The sequence below is a fragment of the Delphinus delphis genome, chromosome 6 (assembly GCF_949987515.2).
Source record: "Delphinus delphis chromosome 6, mDelDel1.2, whole genome shotgun sequence".
NCBI classification, from domain to species: domain Eukaryota; kingdom Metazoa; phylum Chordata; class Mammalia; order Artiodactyla; family Delphinidae; genus Delphinus; species Delphinus delphis.
In genome coordinates this window covers 104,725,479-104,746,847 of record NC_082688.1, presented here as the reverse complement: position 1 = coordinate 104,746,847, position 21,369 = coordinate 104,725,479, and the positions used below count along the sequence as shown (strand labels likewise).

Below are 21,369 nucleotides of genomic sequence, written 5' to 3'. Positions count from 1 at the left end.
GACCACAGACGCATTTGCATATAGTCATCAATATGCTGTGGACAGACATGGCATCTCTCAACAGAGATCGTCCCTGGCCAAGAATTGCTAAAAGAGAATTGTTTTGGACAAATGAATTGTCCTATTCTCCACTGAGTTCTGTTATAAAATAAAAGATGTGGTGTGCTGTAACATTTTGACCTTTGCATGAGCTTAGAATGTCACATTGAAAAAGAAATGAAGTTAAAACTTTACAGATTTAAAAGAAAATATTAGGGACTTCCCTGGTAGCGCAGTGGTTAAGAATCCGCCTGCCAGTGCAGGGGACACGGATTCGAGCCCTGGTCAGGGAAGATCCCACATGCCGCGGAACCACTAAGCCTGTGCGCCACAACTGCTGAAGCCCGTGTGCCTAGAGCCCGTGCTCTGCAACAAGAGAAGCCACTGCAATGAGAAGTCCACATGCCGCAACTAGAGGAAACCCGCACACAGCAACGAAGACCCAATGCAGAAATAAATAAATAAATAAATAAATAAAATTAAAAAGAAAACATTAGCAACTTTCTGATAAAAGATTAAGAATGATATGCAAAATATTAGCCAAAGAGCCCAAAACTCAAATCGATGTTCTGTGCGGTGGTTACCAGGGGAGATCATAGAGTATAAAGCTTAAGGTTAGTGGAGAACCTGAAACTCTTGGAAGAGGAGTAATGCCCGGCACCTTGGTCCCTAAATTGTTCATTAGAGAGGCAGCAAAGCACCCATGCTTCGGCAAAGGGGAGTCTTACCCCAAACTTCACCCACCACCAAAACCCCCATTAGTTGTGTAATGAATCAGTTTGACTTTATGACCTGTGTCCTGGAAGTGCTACTCGGTGACGTCATGGCCTGTTGCCATGGGAGGTAGGAGAGAGCACCCGTTGAGCGTGAGCGCATGCGCGCGCGCACACACACATGGATGTGCCGAGACCTGGGATTCTCCGGCAACAGTGACATGTCAAATGGCAATTTGCAACTTAGAACCACAGAGAGGGTTTGTTTTCCTATTCTGTCGGTCCCAGTTATTTAACTGATGGCAGATGTTCTCATTAAGGGCTATTAGCGCATCAGAAGATGTTTGCTGAGCCTGGAGAAGGTCTAACCTCTTTTACATGGACCAAAATACATCTTCTCGGGTAGCCAACCCCTCCCTGTGGGTGACAGTGGTGGGGTGAGAAGCAAAGAGGACTCGGGATATCTTAAAACTGTACATCAGCCAGGAAGTCTTTTTTAGCATGAGTTTATGTTTCGGTCAAGGACTTTGTAAGTCGAGAATGTAACATTGTAAAGCTGGATTTGACTGTGTGTTGAAACACTGTTATTGTTACCCTGAAAAAGATGTTTCTTGATTTCTTTTTGCCGAACCTGAACCATATGGCAAGTTAGGGGCTGGCTGGTTATTATCGACCATCAATAGCTCCCAAGAAAGAAACCAATAGGGGGGTGAGTTGGAAGTAGAGATCAGGGAAGAAAGATTTGAAGGAAGCGGTGGTTACATTGGTGGAAACATGCTGGGAGGGGGTTGGGACCCTCAAGCTAAGGTATACAGTAACAGGCCGTCCTGGAAAGTCCCTCTAGAGTCTCCATTAACCTGGATCCTCTTCCTGCCTGCATGGCAGACCTCTGTAGGTGCTTGAATTCACTTCCGAATCCCCGAAGGACTTGAGGGATGGTGTTATCTGTTGAGCCATGTTCCTAATGTAATGCTGATCAACACACCTGGCCATCCTGCCCAGCCTACATTTAATCTAGATTCATGTTTTTTCACTCCCATGCTATCAATCCTCAGTGTAAATTTGGCTAAGATTTCCCTTAACTTTTGGGATTGATTACATTATCTCTCTGCACCCTCTCAGAGGGCAATATTGTGTATAAAGGTCTTCCCAAACTGCTAAATGATTAACAGTGACCTGGACTGTTGAACAAGGTTGGAGGAAAGCATTGGCCTTTATTTTGTAGGTGGGAGGCTAAGATGCAAGTGGAGAATGGGTTTTCAAGGAAAGAAAAAGCACACAAGGAGACTTGCAGGATTGAGAGCTGTTTTTTTGTTTGTTTGTTTTGCTTTTGCTTCTTTTTTTTTTGTTTCCTGTAGAGGTTCACTGACATAGGGGGAAAAAAATACCATGTAGGTGAAAAGCAAGCTTGAGTGTTTTATTTTGAGAGATCTCACACCTATTGGAATAATGGTAGGATCAGGCCCTTTGACACCAGATAGACATGAGTTCAGTCCCTAGTGGCTGCCTTTCCTGGTTGTGTAACCTTGGCAACCTAACCTCTCAGTGGCTCAGTTTCCTCATCAGACATAAAAGACCATATGTTTATCTTAAGTCGCTCTGAGGATTAAATTAGATACAATTTGCGAAAGCTGGTGCTATTAGGCATTTAATAAAGGCAGTTTCCCTTCCTTCTTTCTCTTCTGCTTTTAAAAATTAAGATTTAGGCGCACTATAAATAAAACAAATAATAAAAGGTATTTCAGGGTGGAATTCAGGCCAGTTAAAGGTGAAAGGCCAAAGAATGCATGTGGGAAGAAGCCGGAAGTGGGCAGGTTCACCAACTGTGCAAATCCAGCAGGCTTTGGAAGGTGCAGCTTCACAAAGCAAATAAAAAGCGTTCTTTACATTAAAAAAAAAAAACAGACTTAACAAAAACATCGTCAGAGTCTGTTAGCCAAATATTTCAGGCTCTGTCTGGAAGCCCAGGAATTTTGGAAATACTACCCTTTCTTCATTTCAGTGGTAGAAACCTCAAACTTCCTGCTGTGGAAAGTGGGGGTGGCCACTGTGTTTTTTTCTTTCTTTTTGTTTTTTTTTTTTTTTTGGGTCAAGAGCAGGATCGTTTCTTTCTCTGGATGGATGCTGCCATCTGATGTCTCTAAGTGGCACTGTGGCTTCACTTCTAGCTCAGCGACGTTAAACTGAGGGTTTGAGATTCTTTTTTCTGGCTTGAGGCTTCGAGGACGGTGGTAGGTGACTGAGTTTTTAAAACCAAATTAGCACCAAATCAGCTTGGACATTTTTTTTGGTAGTGGTAAAGAATTTACTCCTTACGTTTTTATTCCTTTTGATGACATACATAGTAAAGCTTTCCAGTAGAGTGTTACTAAGTATAAAGTCACCAGACACCTAGAGAGGAACTCTGTAGGATGCTGCGATTTTGACCTTTTTCTTATCTCTTTGCTTTCTAGGGAATTCATGGTGGAGATACCATACTCTCTGATTCTAGCCTTTGAAGCTCTGAGTAAAACACTGATAAAAATGTGCCAAACCCTTTTCCTCTGTATTTGCGACTTTATTCTTAACTTTTAAACTTATTTTTACCCTTCACGTTTTGTTATTGTGGAGATATTTGCTGAGCATACTTTGCTGGGATGGTTGGGAAGGAGGCCAGGAATCGGGAGACGAGAAGATGGCATGGGACCCAAACGAAGCCCCGAGGTCCTTCTGGACAAGGGTGAAAAGTAAAGAAGGTTTATGGAACTATTCAAAGAAAGTTTGAACCCATAGCTATGATGCAGTTTTCTCCTGGCGTGGGTGCGGCCAGGGGCAGAGGGGTGGGAGGGAGGAGAAAGGCCGCTGGAACAGTCTCTGGAAATGCCAAGCTTAATAGACAGGGGTGGAGTTAGCCTGATGGGAATTCCAGGTAGGGGAACAGTGTTGGTATTGAGTCTATGAAAATCCTAGCATTTTACACCTGCCACAGCACTGGGGATATGCTCTGTACAGATCAGTTCCTCGACTAAATACTGACTGGAGAAGTGAGTTAACGAGGGAACAGAGCACCTGGGGCAGCAGAGATTCGGAGTGTGCTACGGTACTCAGAGGGGATGAGCCGCAGGGTGGCTGAGGAGCTCCAAGCGCTCTGGAGAAGGGGCAGCGTGAGTTCGCAGGGTGCCAGGTCTGATTCTTCCCCTTCCGCCAGCGGACCCAGCAGGCCTGGGAGCAGCTGTGGCCCCTGGTAGCGATCCACCCCTCGAGCCCTGTGCGGATGCGAGGCATTCTGGTTTCTGGGGGTGAAGGGACTGCAGAGTTCTGACCTGTTGTTGGGTGACCAGTGGAAGTCAGTTCTTGGAGAGGAGTTGGTGGGAATGAAGCTGCTGACAAGGGCAACCAGTAGCCTGAGGACCAGGGGAGGGAACCAGGGAGGAGGGTATGCCTGGGGTTGTGAGCACAAGAGATTGACCCTCTGGTGCTGTGCAGTACCTTGTGACCCAGGTCATGACATGGACAGCAGAGATGGAAGTCCGTGGAGTCCAAGGAGGTGAGAATAGGGAAGTAGAGGCCATAGGTCATGGGCCCCAGGCAGAGGGTATTTGGAAAGAGGAGGGAGAGCATGGTGTCGTCCTAAAAAGACACAGACTTTGAAGTCAGTAGGTCCTGAGGGGCCCTGATTTGGCCTTTTACCCTGACCTTGGTCAAGTCTTTTAATCTCTCTGGGTCTTTGTTTTTTTGAGAACAGAATAAGGATGGACACTAATGGTACCTGTGGAATGAGAGAATGTCAGTACCACACTTAAGAGTCTAGCACGTAGGAAATGCTCTTCAGTGTTAGGTATGAATACAATGTCTACACAAAAGTGAGGTGTTAAGAGGTGAGCTGTCCAAATAACCTGGGGGTTATATCTTATTACCTAACGGGGGAGGGGGGGAAGGGATTATTCATCATCTTTTTAAGAACATGAAAGGTTCGTCTAATACAGAATTATTTAGAAGCCTGTGTCCAGAGGGCTTCTACTGGAACGTTCTCATTGCTCCTTGAAGGTTGATAAGGGGAGTATTAGCATTGTGACTTACAGATGAGGAAACAGGCTCTGAGTGGGGTCCACAGTGCAGCCTGAGGCAGATCTACTGTGTTTTCCCTGCATCCTGCTTAGCAGGGAGGCTGTGGATCAGGGGTGGGATTTCCCAAGAGCAAGCTCGTTGACTGTTTTGAATCTCTGAGTTCCCATAAGATTGACTTCCTCTTTTCTGGAATGGTGTAGGCACATGAAGGTCAAGGGGTGTCCCCCCCCCCCCGCCAACCCCTGCCCTGGGGCTTAGAGAGTGCTGGCTGGTTAGAACCCCGCCTCTCAGGCAGGAGGATTTTGACTAAAGGAGCATCACACCAAGCTTTCTGGTGTTGTCTCCTTCTTAGCTCTTCTTCCCTATAAAATGCAGAGGACAGCGCTCCCCAGTGCCCTGCTTTCTGGAGTATTATGCGGCGGGGTGAGCTGATGCCTCTGAGCACGGAGAAATGATGTGTGCCGTTTCCAGAGCAGCTCCTGTCCATCGTGGGGTGACCGTGCAGAGGCCTGGAATGGTTCTCCTTGGTCCATGTCAGGGCTGTGGCCCTGTGTTTCCATCAGCCCTGAATGCTCGAGTGGCCTGAGCCCGGAGCCTGTCGGGGGCAGGGTGCAGGCAGTTGGGAGGCGCTGAGAAGACCTGGGTTTGGAGTCAGGAGACCAGATCTCGTTCAGGCTCTGACACCAACTACCTGTACCGCCAGGAATAAGTCGCTTAAGCTCCCCCACTTTAGTTCCCTCAAGTGGAAAACAAGGAATAGTTAGCACGGCTCACTTCTGTGGCTGTTGGCAACTTTGAAGCCAGCTGAGCTTGAGAATCTGAGTGTCTGACAGACCCCGTCCCGCTCTGACTTAGTGCTGTTGTAATAGCATCCTGACCCGGGAAGCGGATGTTGGTGTGGGAGCATCTCTTAGTGCTGTTGTAATAGCATCCTGACCCGGGAAGCGGATGTTGGTGTGGGAGCATCTCTTAGTGCTGTTGTAATAGCATCCTGACCCGGGAAGCGGATGTTGGTGTGGGAGCATCTCTTAGTGCTGTTGTAATAGCATCCTGACCCGGGAAGCGGATGTTGGTGTGGGAGCATCTCTTAGTGCTGTTGTAATAGCATCCTGACCCGGGAAGCGGATGTTGGTGTGGGAGCATCTCTTAGTGCTGTTGTAATAGCATCCTGACCCGGGAAGCGGATGTTGGTGTGGGAGCATCTCTTAGTGCTGTTGTAATAGCATCCTGACCCGGGAAGCGGATGTTGGTGTGGGAGCATCTCTTAGTGCTGTTGTAATAGCATCCTGACCTGGGAAGCGGACGTTGGTGTGTGTGCTGAGATGCTCCCCGCGGGCAGAGCAGTTTCAGCAACACAACCCTGGGTACAGCCCTCAGGAAGAAGAATAAGGAATTTGTTAAATTTGCAGTGATGCATCTGCCTAAGAAAACACTGTGTGACTTATAAAAGTATGATTGTAGAATAACGTGTAATGATACAGTATAACCCACACAGGATAAGTGTAAATTCAGTTTACCAAACCATGATCCCATTTTTGTAGAAATAGAAATATATAAATCTGTGTGTAGAAGAAAGCTTGGAATGCTTTAGGAAACATGGGTATCTGTGGGAGGCGGCTTCTTGAGGGATTTGTTTTTCTTTGTGCTTATCAGTACATTCTAAATGTCCTACTAGTAACAGGTGTTACTTTTGTAAAAAGAAAAAAGTTGTAAAAGTTACTTTAAAATGTTTCATCCTTTTTAACGGACACTCACGGGTTCCGGCTGCGTGTAGGGCCTCCTGATGCCTCCAGATACGGGATAAAGGACTCTGTGTCCCCTTTGCCTCCCAGGAAAGGCAGCAGCATGGCCAGCGTTCTGTCCCGGCGCCTTGGCAAGAGGTCCCTCCTGGGCGCCCGGGTGTTGGGGCCACCCGGGGCTGCCCCACCCTTGGAGCCTCAGGCAGAGCTGCTTGAGGCGGCGGCGCCCCAGCCCTTCCTTGCCTCTAAGGACACGTCCTGCCAGGAGCAGCCCAAGGAACTCCTCAAGGCTCCAGGCACCTCAGGCCTCCAGCAGGTGGCCTTTCAGCCCGGGCAGAAGGTAGGTTGATCCCCGAGTGGACAAATGTCTGATCTCTCCAGGCTTGCGTCTGGCAGCCCAGCGGTGCCGTGAGTGAAACTCTCTGGGCACGGGCTTTAGCACAGACCTTTTCCCTGCAGCCATATGAGCCCTTGGGCAGCAGACTTCCCAAGGGAATGAGCAGACCCAGGGCTCCTCCACAACAGTTCTGGGCTCAGGCCGGTTCAGAACCTCAGTTCAAAGCATGGCCAGAGCTGTTTCTCTTAATCTGTCTCAGTTTGCAACTTTATAAAAACAAGGGAAAGAATCTCAGACTTACAGGAGACAGATAAGATTGCATCTTTGAATTACCTTTAGATGTTTGCAAGAGATGAAGGTGTTTGTTTAGTTGGAATGCCATTTGGAGTCCCTTTTCCAGTGTTTCCTCCCCTGTGGCAGGGCTCAGGCATCACCTGTGCCTGATGTTGGCACTAGATCCAGATGCATGGGCTTCTCCTTCATTGCCTTCTCAAGAGCTGATAATAGAGGCTCTGCTTTCTGCCTCTGTTTCAAGGCTTGTGTCGTCCAGACATCTCTTCCCATGAGGTGAGGCCACCTAGCAACTGCTAGGCACCCTTGAAAGTAGTCAGCCTACTTCTTCACCACTACCATCGTGCTCCCAGGTAGACTCAGGATTCTCTGAAGGGAAAAATGCAGGGTGTGAGCAATTCAAGGCGATAGTTGGGGACCAGCAGAGATATAGGACTTCAGAGGCTAGTCAGGGCAAGAAATCAGGAGGGAGGGACACAGATTCCAAATTCGTTTGATTTGAGAATTTAATCCGTTTACATTTAAAGTAATTAGTGATAGGTAAGGACTTGGTATTGCTATCTTGTTAACTGTTTTCTGACTGGTTTGTAATTCCTTTGTTTCTTTCTTCTTCTCTTGCTGTCTTTTTTTGGAGTCCTGTGTGTTGATTTCTTTATCTTTTGTGTATCTCCTAGAGGTTTTTTCTTTGTGGTTACCATGAGGCTCACAGAAAACATCCTATAGTTATAACAGTCTATTTTAAGATGATAACAACTTAACTTTAATTGCGTATAGACTCCAAGTTAAAAAAAAAAAAAAAATCCCAGAAACTGACACCTTTGCTCTCTCCATCTAGAAAATTTATAAGGATTTGTTTTGGGAAGAACCAATCCACTGTGGCTAGTCTGGGTGTTCAGGTGGGAAGCAGGTACCTGGGAGCATCTGCTTGAATTAAAGATGAGTCGGAGAATGCAGTTTGTGGCATACGGCTCCCGGCTCCCGGCTCCCAGAACTGGGGACATATGGAGTGAGAACTCCCAAGTGCTGACCACTGGCTGCTGTTCTTCTCTCCCCAGGTTTGTGTGTGGTATGGAGGTCAAGAGTGTACAGGACTGGTGGAGCGGCATAGCTGGGCAGAGGATAAGGTGACTGTCTGGCTGTTGGACCAGAAGTTACAAATCTGCTGCAAAGTGGAGGAGGTGTGGCCGGCCGAGCTGCAGAGCCCCATCCCCCAGGCGCCACCTCCCGAGCAGGGAACCCAGGCACCAGCCTACAGGCCTGTCTCCAGGAACATCGATGTCCCAAAGAGGTTTGTGTGACAGAACCTGGGCTCTGAAAGACACATGGGTGGTGAGGTATGGGGTTTTGGGATGTCTTGTGTTGGGGAAGGAATGTGGAACAACCAGGTGTCTAGTAGTCAAGATATCAGACAAATGGGATACAGTGAGAGGGCATCCTTTTCAAAAGACCCAGAAGGGCGTCTTTTCTTCCCTGTAACTCTATTATGGGTGATATAGCTTTGTCTGGCTAAGGGCTATTTTTTCCCCCTTTCATGCTCAAACTAAAATTAGGTCTTAGTTTTTCATGATGAGAGAGAAAAAAATGGCTTAGATCAGGAGTCAGCAAACATGTTCAGAATGGGCCAGAGTAAATAACGTAGGTTTTGTGGGCCAAATGGTCTCTGTCACAGCTGCTCTGCTTGGCTGTGGTCACGTGAAATCAGCCACAGATAGTATGTAAACAGGCGGGCGTGTTGTGCCCCAATAAAACCTTACTTACGGACACTCAGATTTCAATTTCATGTCATTTCCATGTGTCATGTCAAGAAGGAATATTCTTCTTTTGATTTTTAAAACCATTTAAAAATTGTTAAGCCACTCTTAGCTTGTGAGCCAGGCTAAAACAGGCGGAAGGCTCACTCTAGAGATTGCAGAGCCCTGGCTAGATATTTAAAACTATCGATGCTGAATGAAGTATGCGTACTTTGCTTTAGAATTTTTTTTTTAAATTATTTTTACTTTTCTGGCCACACCGCACAGTATGCAGGATCTTAGCTCCTGACCAGGGATTGAACCCGTGCCCCCTGCAGTGGAAGCACGGTCTTAACCACTGGACCCACCAGGGAAGTCCCAGCTTTAGAATTTTATGACATGATTTTTTTCCCTGAGAATATGTATATTCTAATTTCTATGTTATATACTTTATGCACATTGATATTTTAAGATTAAAAAAGAAAATCTGCCAATGAGATTTTCTTTTTTAAAAAAATAAATTTATTTATTTTTATTTATTATTGATCACTGTGTCGGGTCTTCGTTGCTGCATGTGGGGTTTCTCTAGTTGCAGCGAGCAGGCTCTACCCTGTTGTGGTGTGCGGGCTTCTTATCGCGGTGGCTTCTCTTGTTGCGGAGCACCGGCTCTAGGCATGTGGGCTTCAGTATTGTGGCACTTGGGCTCAGTAGCTGTGGCTCGCGGGCTCTAGAGCGCAGGCTCAGTAGTTGTGGCACACGGGCTTAGTTGCTCCACGACGTGTGGGATCTTCCTGGACCAGGGCTCGAACCAGTGTACCCTGCGTTGGCAGGTGGATTCTTAACGACTGCGCCACCGGGGAAGCCCCTGCCAATGAGATTCTTATATACAGGATGTGTAAGCAGTTGAGCCCTGCCCCCTGTCCCATCTGTGTTTGTCTGTGAGTATTATTGTTATTGACAGTACACCCCGTGTCTGGAGACCAGACCAGAGCAACAACATTTGTGATTGTCAATTCAATGGAATACTGGCAAAGAATTTGTCTTTCCATTCTGTGGAAATAAAAATACAAATAATCATATAAAAAGGGGGATGCTGACACATTTAATACATTACTAGCTTTCGTTTAGCTGCTTCAAGCCCAGTCGTATATTTTAGTGGATCTGAATTGTAAAGAATGAATTGCATAATACAGTCCTTTGAAATAGAGGAGCCACCTAGAAATTTATTTCGGACGGACTTTTCATACTTTAGCATTAACTTATAGATAACTTTAATTTTATTTCCAAATAATGTAACTTTATATGGATTAAAAAAAGTATGTGTAAAATTTTATAGAACTCTGCTGTATAAAGCATTGAGATTTTCACTGGAAGATTTATTTTAGTATTTCTGGGTGTTTTGCTCATTGGCTTATGTACCAGGTTCTGTTCACATTCAGAAGCTATCACAATACCTCATCATTAATCTTGGGGGGAGGGGAAGGAATTGGTTCGTGTAATTGTTCCCTCTTAAATTTAAATATAAAACGAGGAAAGGAAGGTAATTTTGGTGATTTTGAATTCTAGCTGGCCGTCTTTTATGCCCATGCTTTATTTCATTGCTTGGACTCATTTTCCTTTCCCCAAAATAAAATTCCTGATTTTAAGCTGCAGACTTAGAGTTAGGAAGGGAATTCAAGGGAGAGTGGAACTGCCTCCGGGTGTCAGCAGTGGGATGGGGACCAGCCTGCTTCTGCGGGGGTTGACTGATATTATCAGTGTAGCTCAGAATTGAGTCTTTTTCATGAAGAATGAAGAGAGGTCTGAATGCTTTATTTAACAATATTACTTGAGCACACACTGACTGACTGGAGTCGAGGCGTGGAGGGGACAATCTAGGAATGTAAGATGCTCACATGACCAGCTGTGTCAGGAAGTAACCTTTGGCTCTCACCTGTCTGAATCCAGGAAGTCGGATGCAGTGGAGATGGACGAGATGATGGCAGCTATGGTGCTGACGTCCCTGTCCTGCAGCCCTGTGGTGCAGAGTCCTCCTGGGGTCGAGACCAACTTCTCTGGTGAGGAACGGGGTCCGGGTGGGTTCTGGGTGCGGCAGAGGCCCACGACCGACCTCTTCTGCTTTGGGCAGATAACTGCCTAAGTCGCTGGCCTGGCAGCAGGGTTTCTGGAGTCTCTTCTCCCTGGCATCCCAGAGTGGCTGAGCGACACAGAGTTAGCCGCTTCCATTCTTTTTCCTCAGTTTCCTCCTCTGGGGAGAAGCTTCCTGGTGCATTGTGAAGATGATTGAGCACGGGACTGAGCCACACTGGCCACTTGAGTAAGTTCTTCAATGGGAGTAAGCGAGCGAGGCACTTGAGGGGCTGAACATGGCCAGTGGAGGAACATTGAGTTCTAAAGGTAGAGACTGACCAAATGGTCCCCTAGTGGCCTCAGCCGATGCACTCCCCCGTTACAAGTGCCTGATTCAGCCTTGTAAATTTGTATGGAACAAATGAGCTGAAGTCTAAAATAAATCCAATTGCGTAATACAAATCGATAGTAATTCACAGTAATCGAGAGTAATTCACTATCGATTCCTATCGATAGTAAATCGATAGACTTCACAGCAAATTTATAAATTAAAAGAAAATTCTAGCACAACCCCCAAAATACATCACAAGTAATATGGGAGGAAGGAGGGTTGCTGGATATTAGTAGCTTGATAAGACTGGTATTGAACCTGAAGGGGTTTTGTTCTGAAACTTGTCATCAGGCTGGCCTAACTTACTCCCAGGGAATAACTTTTTCATTGGTGAGATAACTGAATTGCGAGCTTCTTAAAAGCTTATAGGAAAATACGGAGTCGGCTCTGAACACATACCAGGAGGAAAGTGGCCTTTATAAGCGTCCCTCATAAGTAATCTCCCTACATAGAAAATCAGTTTAAGGGGGTGAAAAGGCAGACTTACTTGTTTCACCCAAGGCCTGTCGTCAATGGCTAGGCTGCTAGAGGAAGCTATTGCAGTCTGACGGTACCAGTTGTGAGGCAGAGCATCACACACCTGCTCTGTGAGCACCTGGGGGCCACACAGGCAACGCAGGGAGGAAAGGAGTCAATCTTAAGTTCTTAGGAAACTCTACGAGTTTAGGAGATGCAGGAGGTTGGTCAACAGGAAGAAGATCCGGGAAAGTGTCATAAAGGGAAAGAAAATCGTTGACTGCAATTCCCATTAGGTTGCGTGTGTGTGTGTGTGTGTAACCCATCTACATATGTTCATACACACATCCCAACACCAGCATATACGTATCTTAACTGATAATATGCCATGATATCTTAAGTCCCCTTTGATAAACATTTTTCATTGTCCATTAAAGACTTTTTTCCCCATTACAATATCTTTAAAAAAAAACACACATTGTGGATTGATGGATTGATTTGGCTGCCCCGGGTCTTAGTTGCTGCTCGCAGGATCTTTAGTTGTGGCACGTGGGATCTAGTTCCCTGACCAGGGATCGAACCCGGGCCCCCTGCATTGGGAGTGTGGAGTCTGAACCACTGGACCACCAGGGAAGTTCCAGTCTATTTCTGATCTGACGTTGATGTCAGTGGAGAAATAAGGCCCCCCTGGCAGCTAATCATGTTGACGTATTCTGCAAGGTGAGGTCTCTACAACAACCAGAACCTTGCTCTGATCGTGGATACTCTTTGTGCAGAATCCACCCATTCCCTCTGGCCTCTGTATTGTTAGGATGGCTCTGCATGGGCGTGTAGAGAGCAGAGGGGATTACAAGGATTTCTTAGAAGTCCACCATGCGTTTGCAGGGGAGCACTTTGCTTTCATGCTCTGTTGACCCTGCCTTAGAAAATCTTATGACCTAAGGTAGAGCGATTTATGTTCCTCTTACAAGGTATAGGTTAATTTATGAGATTCACTTTTTGCTTTGTTTTGTATTTGTCCTTGTGTGCCAATGTGCCAGTGTCATTGTTGAGCCATTTGAATGGTTCCTCGGTAGAAGGCTGCTGTACTGTAGGGCGGGCCTGCCGTTTGACCTGCTCTCTTCTTCTGTCCTGATGCTAGATGTAGCACTTCTGCTCCCTTGCCCTTCTCTCCCTGATAGGTTTCTTGAGTGGACATGTGCGAACCCTTGACCCGCTGGCGGCTCCTGAGATCTTTCCTGAAGGGCTACCCTATTTTTAGCCCCATGTGTAGATGTCGTAAACTCTTGGTTTCCAGGAAGTCATTGCTTTGAGACTTGACAGTGACACTTAGGAAGGGCAGAATTCATCTGTCCCCTTCTGTTTGGGTGGGCTTTTCCTAGCGTGTGAGACTTAATTAAGGAGAGCCTGCGTTGGAAACACGAAATGCTGGGTGTCTAGATTAGCCTAGAAGGGGTTTGGAATATGGAGTGGGATGAGAGAAAAGCAGTGGGATGTTTATCCTGGCCACAGGGGATGTGGTAGACCATCTCAGAATCCAGGGTAAGGAGGCTCCGTGGAATGCTGCCCATGTTGGGAGTTGGGGCTTTTGGGGACAAGGCCACCATACCTGCATGTGTCACAGTTTTCCCCCCTTGCTATTTCCACATATCAAAATTTCAGATTGTCCTATAGTAAAAATTAATATGGATTTATGGTCTCGGCATGGAAGAATCTGGGTCCGGCCTAAAGCAGCCCGAAGAAAGGCAGCTTAAAAACTGAAAATTTGACATGACTCACCTGTGACCTTCCTGTTCAGACGCATTGCTGGGAGCAGGGCAGCGGGTTTAGGCCACGTCGGCTGTGTGGGCCTCCTGTCATCTTGTGATGAGTCTGAACTGCTCTCAGAGCTCGTCTTTCCTTCTCTAAGCATGTTCCCTGTGGATAACAGAAGAGCCACCTGGGCCACAGCTGGCTCTGGTAAAGGCTACACCTCCTGACAGCTGCGAGAGCTAGCCGGATGGTTTCTTTTCACACGCCGGTTTTGATGTACTTGCCTGGGTTTAAATGATCAAACAGGCATTTTTCAAGAAAGCCGGGTTAACAGGCCCTTAACCTGGCCTCTCCATCCTACTCTGCTGCAGGGAAAGCTTCCCAAGTGGTACCCAGCCGGCTTGTCCGTGCTTGGGAGGGAGGCAGGAGAGGCTTGGCCCCTCCCCTCTCCCCACTCTCCCCCTGCCTTTAAAGTGACAAGCACATTTTAATTAGGTTATCTTTCCATTAATAATACAGGTTTCCCCTGCTATCTGAACGTAGAACGTTTCTGTGAAAGTTGAAATGGTACAAAGCGAAGCAATTACCTTAGGACACATGTTGCTCACAGCTGCACAGAATAAATCAAGATGAAGCACGGACGCTCACAGACACAGTTCAAAGCTCTGGTCGCTAGGTGCTGAGGCGCCGAGTGTGGCTCCCAGGAAGGAGCTCAGTGGGGCACTCTTACCGGCCACTCTTACCGCTTGGGGTGCGCACTGCCTCTGTCACAGCTCGCTGCAAAACCAACATCGAACGCTATTTTCACCTTTTTTCATAAAGTGAAAACCCTCCTCAGATTTCTTTTAGTTAATGAAAACAGATACTAATGTATGGTTGTCACTTGGTGTTTGTGGAGGATTGGTCCAGGACCCCTGCGGATACCAAACTCCATAGACGCTCAAGTCCCTTGTGTAAAATGGCATAGGACTTGCATGTCACCTACGCATATCCTCCTGTATACTTTAAGTCACCTCTAGATTACTTTTAGTACCTAAAACAATGTAAATGCTGCATACAATGTAAATAGCTGTAAATACAATGTAAATGCCTTTTAAATGTCGCTGTTTAAATGTTTAATTGGTGTGTGGCAAATTCAAGTTTTGCTTTGGGGAACTTTCTGGAATTTTTTCTTCCTGAATATTTTCAATCCACGGTTGGTTGAATCCTTGGATGCGGAAACTGCAGATTCGGAGGGCCGACTGTGGGTCTTTCCTCAAAGGGAAATGGTGTAAAGCAAACTTCCGAAAAGTGGGGGACACCCGCACACAACATGCAGTTGCGGCGTGTCTGGTGGTCAGATCATCAGCATGGCTGTTGCCAGGAGGTGTCCGCTACAGCAGAGCAGGGCCACCCACAGACAGCGCTGCAATGAATGGACCCACTCCTCATTTTTACTGAAGCTCAGAAAGGGGAGGGGCTTGTTGGGGGCGGGGCAACATTTTTTTGTCTTTTTCTTTTTCCCCCTTGGAGTGGCAAAGTCAGGCAAGCCAGAGCCAGGAGTTAGATGCGGGAACCCAGACTCCAAACTAGAGTTTCCTGGCCTCCGCCCTGGGCTGTCCGTGCGGAATCCGGAGTGGACCCAGGGACAGGCCCCTGAGCATCCTCTGTCTTGTCTCTGCCCAGCTTCCCGCGCGGCCTGTGACCCGTGGAAGGAGAGCGGCGACGTGTCGGACAGCGGCAGTAGCACCACCAGCGGGCACTGGAGTGGGAGCAGCGGCGTCTCCACCCCCTCGCCCCCCCACCCCCAGGCCAGCCCCAAGTATTTGGGGGACGCCTTTGGCTCTCCCCAAACTGATAACGGATTTGAGACCGACCCGGATGCTTTCCTGTTGGATGAACCAGCTCCCCGCAAAAGAAAGGTACGTGGCGTGAGCGGGGAGCTCGGCCATGGAGGGGACGGGCCCGGGTCCTGGGCCTTCTCAGGCTCCATCCCATTTCAGCTTTCCTTTGCTGCTTCTCTTTCCTCCTGGCATTCCCAGGAGCCTGTTCCTCCTCTCCAACACCACGTCCTTGGCCTTCTCACCTCTGCCCCAACCCTGCCTTCGTTCCTGCTCTCCTGCAGAGGCCTCCGGCAGGCCTTCCTTCCTCCCCAGCAACCATCCCCACTCCAGGCGCCGATGCCAGCCCCCGGGACCAGCTGCCGAGTCCAGGCTCTGTGCCCCTGCTTGTCAGTGTCTCTGGTCCCTGGGAAACCCTTTCCTCGGCCTTCTGCTGGGTTCTGTTCGAAGGCAGCTAAAGCCCCCACTGGGTGAGGCTGGGAGGGGGCTCAAGGGGAGGACACGTCCCCCTTACCCCATCTTCCTTTCCCCCAGAACTCGGTGAAGGTGATGTACAAGTGCCTGTGGCCCAACTGTGGCAAAGTCCTGCGCTCCATCGTGGGCATCAAGCGCCACGTCAAAGCCCTCCACCTGGGGTAGGTACGAGCCCAGGGCCCCTCTGCCGGGGGTGCCGTTCAGGCGTCCTCCACCTGCCGATTCCCTGAGACCCACAGTCCCAAATGCCTCCGAGAAACTGGCCGGCTGAGGACGCCACCTGTCCCTGACCTTGTGCCCTGCAAAACAGTCCCTTGGAAAGAGATCTTTGCCGGGAAGGAGGCCCCTCCTGCAGTAGTGGATGCTGATGCTGTTGATGGGAAGGGAGCTCTCTCCACCTTGCCGTTGTGTCTTCTCACCTCACCGTAGGAAGGAAGGTGTTTCAGTTCTGGACAGATAGAGGGCGACTGGTGAGAGCTTGTTGCTTCCCCTGGGGAAGCCAGGACTCCCTTTGCACTGACCCCCTGGAGCTGGGGCAGCTTATGGCCAAGGAAACTGACTCAGAGCCCTTTCCCTGAAGGAGAGCAACTGCGAGTGGGTGGGGCCCGGAGAGGACCCGGGGTGGAGACCAGAGTCAGATCTTGCGGGAGGAGAAGCCTTCAGTGATGGGGAAAACAATTCCTGTTGATGGGCCAGCATGTAATCCCCTGTGAGCCCACGTCAGGAGCAGGGCTCCTGGGTGTCCTGCTGGCCTTCTTCCCAGACTCGCCAGGTGGCCCTGGGCAACTGCTCCCCTCGCACCTCACTCTCCCCTGTGTTTGGACCAAGGCAGCGTGTCCCTGGTCATTGGTGCGTCTCCCTCCCACGCAGGGACACCGTGGACTCCGACCAGTTCAAGCGGGAGGAGGATTTCTACTACACAGAGGTGCAGATGAAGGAGGAAGCTACTGCCTCTGGCGGCTCCACCGTTGACCCGGCTCCCACCCCCAGCGTGACCAGCCCGCCCCTTGCCGTTCTCCCTCCGCCTCCTCCCAAAGCCCAGTCCTCAGGCCCAGATCACCCTGGCCTGGAGTCCTACCTGCCCTCTGGTGCTCTCAGCAAGTCAGCTCCTGGCTCCTTCTGGCACATTCAGGCCGACCACGCATACCAGGTACAGGGTGGGGACCTGCTGGGAGCTCAGTCTGGTGGCCGTGAGGACTTTCAGCGTGTGACTGTCACTGGTCAGCCTGATCACAGGCCACTGAACACCCCGGCTGAAGGCTGAGTCCTTTGGCTGCATTACTAATCTCTGACTTCTACAAAGAAGAAAAGAAAAATGACTTCATACTCGATAAATATGGGGATTCCAGAGTTCTACCTCAGGGGCCGTCTTGAGCGGTTATGAGAAATCTGGATGGATCCCTGGGTAACCAGGCTGATGGATTTGGGCTGGGGAATTGGTACATCGCTGGCTATAAAAGGGGATAGAAGAGTGTAGTTGGGTTTCCCAGAGCAAATCCCCAGTTCCCAGAATTGTGTTAAGAAATAATCTGGCACTCAGTTTTTCGAATACCTACTAAGCCACGGGCTAAGCTTCACGGATAGAATAAGACATAGTTCCTGACCTTGTGAGGTGTATGCTTTAGCTGGAGAGAGAAATGAATGGGTAACTATGGTTAATTATAATAAGTAATCAAAGTATCTTACTGGAGGCATAAGAAATTGTTGTGGCTACAGAAAGACCAAGCTACTATGCCTATGGGGTTGGTAAAGCTGTCATGGAGGGCGTGGCATTAGGATGGACTTTACTGCACGTAGTAGGTACTGAACACCCTGCTTGCCACGTGTCGGTTTTCCTTAAAATCCTTGTATGCCTACAGCTTGGTTTTATCCGACTCTAGGCTGATTTTGCAAGTTTGTAATTAAAAAGCAGTGCTTTCCATCAGAAAGCCTTTACAGATCGAGCCAGCTCTTCTGCTCATTAGAATGAGTGGCCGCTTAGCTGTTTCATGTTGGGCCAACTTCAGGTGGCCCTTCGGGCAGTCGGCCAGCTCTGTGAGATGGGGCCTGGAGAGGGCGGCTGGCGTTTTTACAAACAACCCTCAACCTGGACGTGCCGCTTCCACGCGGTGGCCTGGGGACGCCAGACCCTTAGCGCAGCCCCAGAAGCTCCCACTCGGAAGGCTTTTGGACTTCTTGGGCGAAACTGCCTCGAGCGTGTTCTCGGTGGGTGATCCAGCCAAGAAGTTAATCCGTGGAGATGATTAAGTCATGAGGCTGGCGTGTACACCAGCTCCGAGAGAAGGGCTCCAAAAGAAGAGTGGAGCCTGAGACTCGGGCGACCCCACAGAGTCGGTACTCTCATATTTCTCTTTGGAGGAGCATTTCGGGGTGTCCCAGAATTTCCTGGTCCGAGGTGCACCTGCTGCTGCAGACCGTGAGGTCACGGGGGGAGGGCTGGGCCCCAAAAGCTTCCTGAGCTGCGGCCCAGGCTGACGCTCTCTGATCTCCGGCAGGCCCTGCCGTCCTTCCAGATCCCCGTCTCACCGCACATCTACACCAGTATTAGCTGGGCCGCTGCCCCCTCTACGGCCTCCTCCCTCTCTCCGGTGAGTGTGCCCAGCTCTGAGCCCGTCACCACTTCCAGGGACCCGGTGCCGGAGGCCGCCTCCCCGCGCACGCCTCCTGTGCCCCAGCTTCTCGAAGGTCTTTGTGCCCTCGCCCCCCAGCTGGCCCCCCCGACCCCCTGCGGGTCACAGGCTCCTGTAGAAGGTGGGAGGGGCGCACCTGCAGAGGAGCGCCCAGATCAAGCAAGTTGATTGCCAAGAAGATCACGGGGCCAGGCGGGGTCCGCGCCCTATTTAGCCGCGAGCGTCTGTGCGTGCTTGGTAAGGTTTTAATGCTGAGAGGAGAAGGGAGAGAACCTGGGAAAGCTGGCGAGGACGAGGGCGGGTGAGGAAGGAGAGAGGAGCTTGTGGGTGGGCTGTGCGGGTGGACCAGAGGTCCCCAGGCCACTGGGGACCAGCGCCTTAGGTGGCTTGCCTCTGAACTAAAGTAGATCGGAAGTCCTTCTGAACCATGCTTGGTGGGTTCCAGTCTGAAACGTCTCCTGCAGGGAAGCATCACACGCTGTAAAACGTGCCTTGGAGGTGCCATTGAGGCAGGGCCGTGCCTCCTTTTGCCCCACATGTAGTGGCTGCACCCCACATATAGTGGCTGCAGATCTGCAGGGAGCAGGCCGCAAGGTGGCCAGGCCAAGTGGCTCCCCCTTGCCCGTGGCCCCTACCCCCAGCGGGCATGTGGCTTCAGGCCGGCTCGTCCCTCTCCACCTCCCCTCCCTAGCTGGTTTCTGCTCACCTCTGCCTGGAATGTCCTTCCAGAGAAGGCCTCCTGGCACAAGGCGGGTGTGGCCGGCTGTCCCTGGGGACGGTCCTCTCGTCCTCTCGCCTTGCACGTCTGCCCTCATGCTCACGCCCCTCCCCACCCCGTGCCCAGGTCCGGAGCCGGTCGCTCAGCTTCAGCGAGCCCCAGCAGCCTCCACCCGCCATGAAATCTCACCTGATTGTCACTTCTTCACCCCGGGCCCAGAGCAGCACCAGGTGAGACCCTCTGCTCCTGAGGCCTCCCTTCTGGCTTCGGTCCCCGCCCGACCCTCATCCGCAGGGTCAGAGCCCCAGGGAACCACCCTGGGTGCGGGGGAGAGGAGGCTGGTCCTCTGGTCCCGGGGGCTCCCACCCCTTCCCACCACCGCTTCTGGCTCAGCCTCGGGCCCGGCCGCGCTCCAGCCAGTGCGTGACTGTCCCCTCGTTGCTCCGCCTTGCAGGAAAGCCCGCGGGGAGGCTAAGAAGTGCCGCAAGGTGTACGGCATCGAGCACCGGGACCAGTGGTGCACAGCCTGCCGCTGGAAGAAGGCCTGCCAGCGCTTCCTGGACTGAGCTGTCCAGCAGCCCTGCCCGGCGGCCAGAGGACAAAGGCAGACGCCTCCTAAGCCCTCAGCAGAAACCTAAAAGCTAAAGCGTGGACATTGGGAGTTTGGGCTCTATTGGCTAAGGTTTAATACTTAAAACGTCTTTCCCTCCCTCACGGGAACGTTTTATTTAAAAAAAACAAAAAAAAAAACCCCATGAAAATATTTTTTCCCCCCTAAAATAGAAGAGAGCCAAAACTGACCAAGGGTATTCTGCAGCGAACCAGAGACCAAAGAACTGATTCCGCTCCCCTCCCCCCCCCCCCCCCCCCCCCGGCCCGTCTCCCTAGGGGATTAGTTTGTCCGTAAAGAAAGAAGGAACAGCTCATTCTGTTTCCTGCTGAGGTGGTGAATTCTTTGCTTTCTCCACTCTTCCAGAAGGGACTGTAAGCAAGATGGATTTACTTTTCTTTAAAAAAAAAAAAAAGAAATTTCTGGCTGATGACTCAGAGAGCAGGGCCTGCCGAGGCTGGTTGGGGGGAGAGTGGGGGGAATCTGGGGGCTTTGTAAGGTGCAGCGGCCCTCTTCTCCGCCCGAATGTGGGAGAAGGGAGACCTTGTCCTCACCCGTCAGCTTCTGTGGAAGTCGAAGGAAAACCATTTTCCTGGTGATGACTGTTTGAATCTGGGTTCCCTGACGTTGAATTGCAGCGCAACCGATATTGTATGGCTTCTTCTCCAAGCCCAGACTCGTAGGTTTGTAAAGACTGTCCCCAAATAGCTGAGCCAAAAGGCTCAAAGGAATTCACGTTGCGCGGTGTGGCAGTTAAACACTACCTTGATCACCCTTTCCTGTTTTCTTGAGGAGAGACCAGAGGGTATATATAGTATTTGTGAGAGTTCTCCCCTGCTCCCCGAGTGAATCCACTCCCCGCCAGCTCTGGAAGACACCCCAGAAACACTTTGTTTTCTGTTGCAGTGTATTCAGAAGCCTCTTTCTGATTAAAGATCCCTTTTGTTTGGCTGAGAGACCCTGCCCCGAGGTAGGTTCCTCTTTGTCTCTGGTTTCACCAGGGATTTTTCCATGTCCCTCCAAGGCCGCAGGGCTGGGCTGGCGGAGAGAACAGACTGAAAGGTAGGTGGCAGCTTCCCCCATTGTGAGAGGGCGTTGAGTGGTCCCCAAAGGGTCCACTGGCTCACCTGCCCCTTTGAGGACCATCTGGTCTCCTTCCTGAGGTGACAAGTAGGACTCTTCAGTCAGTGCAGGAGACTTCTGGTTGGTCCAGTCAGTGTGATGGGGAGGGTCACTTTGATAACGGTGTCACCTTCCCAGATACCTGCTGAGCGCCGTTTCTGCCTGCCGGCAGGATGCAGGAAGTTAGAATCCTGAGGAGGTCACGTGAGGGGGACCGGGGTTGATTTAGCAGCTGCTGGCGCTTCTGGAGACCTCAGGAATGGAGGGGAGCCCGGACTGCGATGCTTGGGAGGTAAATAAGCCAAGCTATTCTTGTTGAGGAGGAAGGAGAGGGGGGTTCCGCGCCGTGCCAGCCAGTGATGGATCCAGGCTGGGTGAGCTGGGCGGAGGGGAGGGCGTGTTTTTGTCTCGAAGCCTCACCTTTGTTCCG

The 21,369-nt window shown here is 50.1% G+C and overlaps 1 protein-coding gene across 4 annotated transcripts in view; it reads left to right on the top strand.

The window, feature by feature from the left end:
• Positions 1-21,369, top strand: part of ZNF395 (zinc finger protein 395) — a 38,347-nt gene extending 16,978 nt beyond the window's left edge. For all 4 annotated transcript variants that reach the window (XM_060015232.1, XM_060015234.1, XM_060015235.2 and 1 more), the window contains exons 2-10: positions 6,632-6,878; positions 8,222-8,454; positions 10,844-10,953; positions 15,231-15,466; positions 15,920-16,020; positions 16,730-17,009; positions 18,355-18,447; positions 19,334-19,437; positions 19,662-21,369. In XM_060015232.1, coding sequence (XP_059871215.1) covers positions 6,632-6,878; positions 8,222-8,454; positions 10,844-10,953; positions 15,231-15,466; positions 15,920-16,020; positions 16,730-17,009; positions 18,355-18,447; positions 19,334-19,437; positions 19,662-19,773 — 1,516 coding nt within the window. In that variant the 3' untranslated portion in view covers positions 19,774-21,369. The remainder of the gene's footprint in view (positions 1-6,631; positions 6,879-8,221; positions 8,455-10,843; positions 10,954-15,230; positions 15,467-15,919; positions 16,021-16,729; positions 17,010-18,354; positions 18,448-19,333; positions 19,438-19,661) is intronic.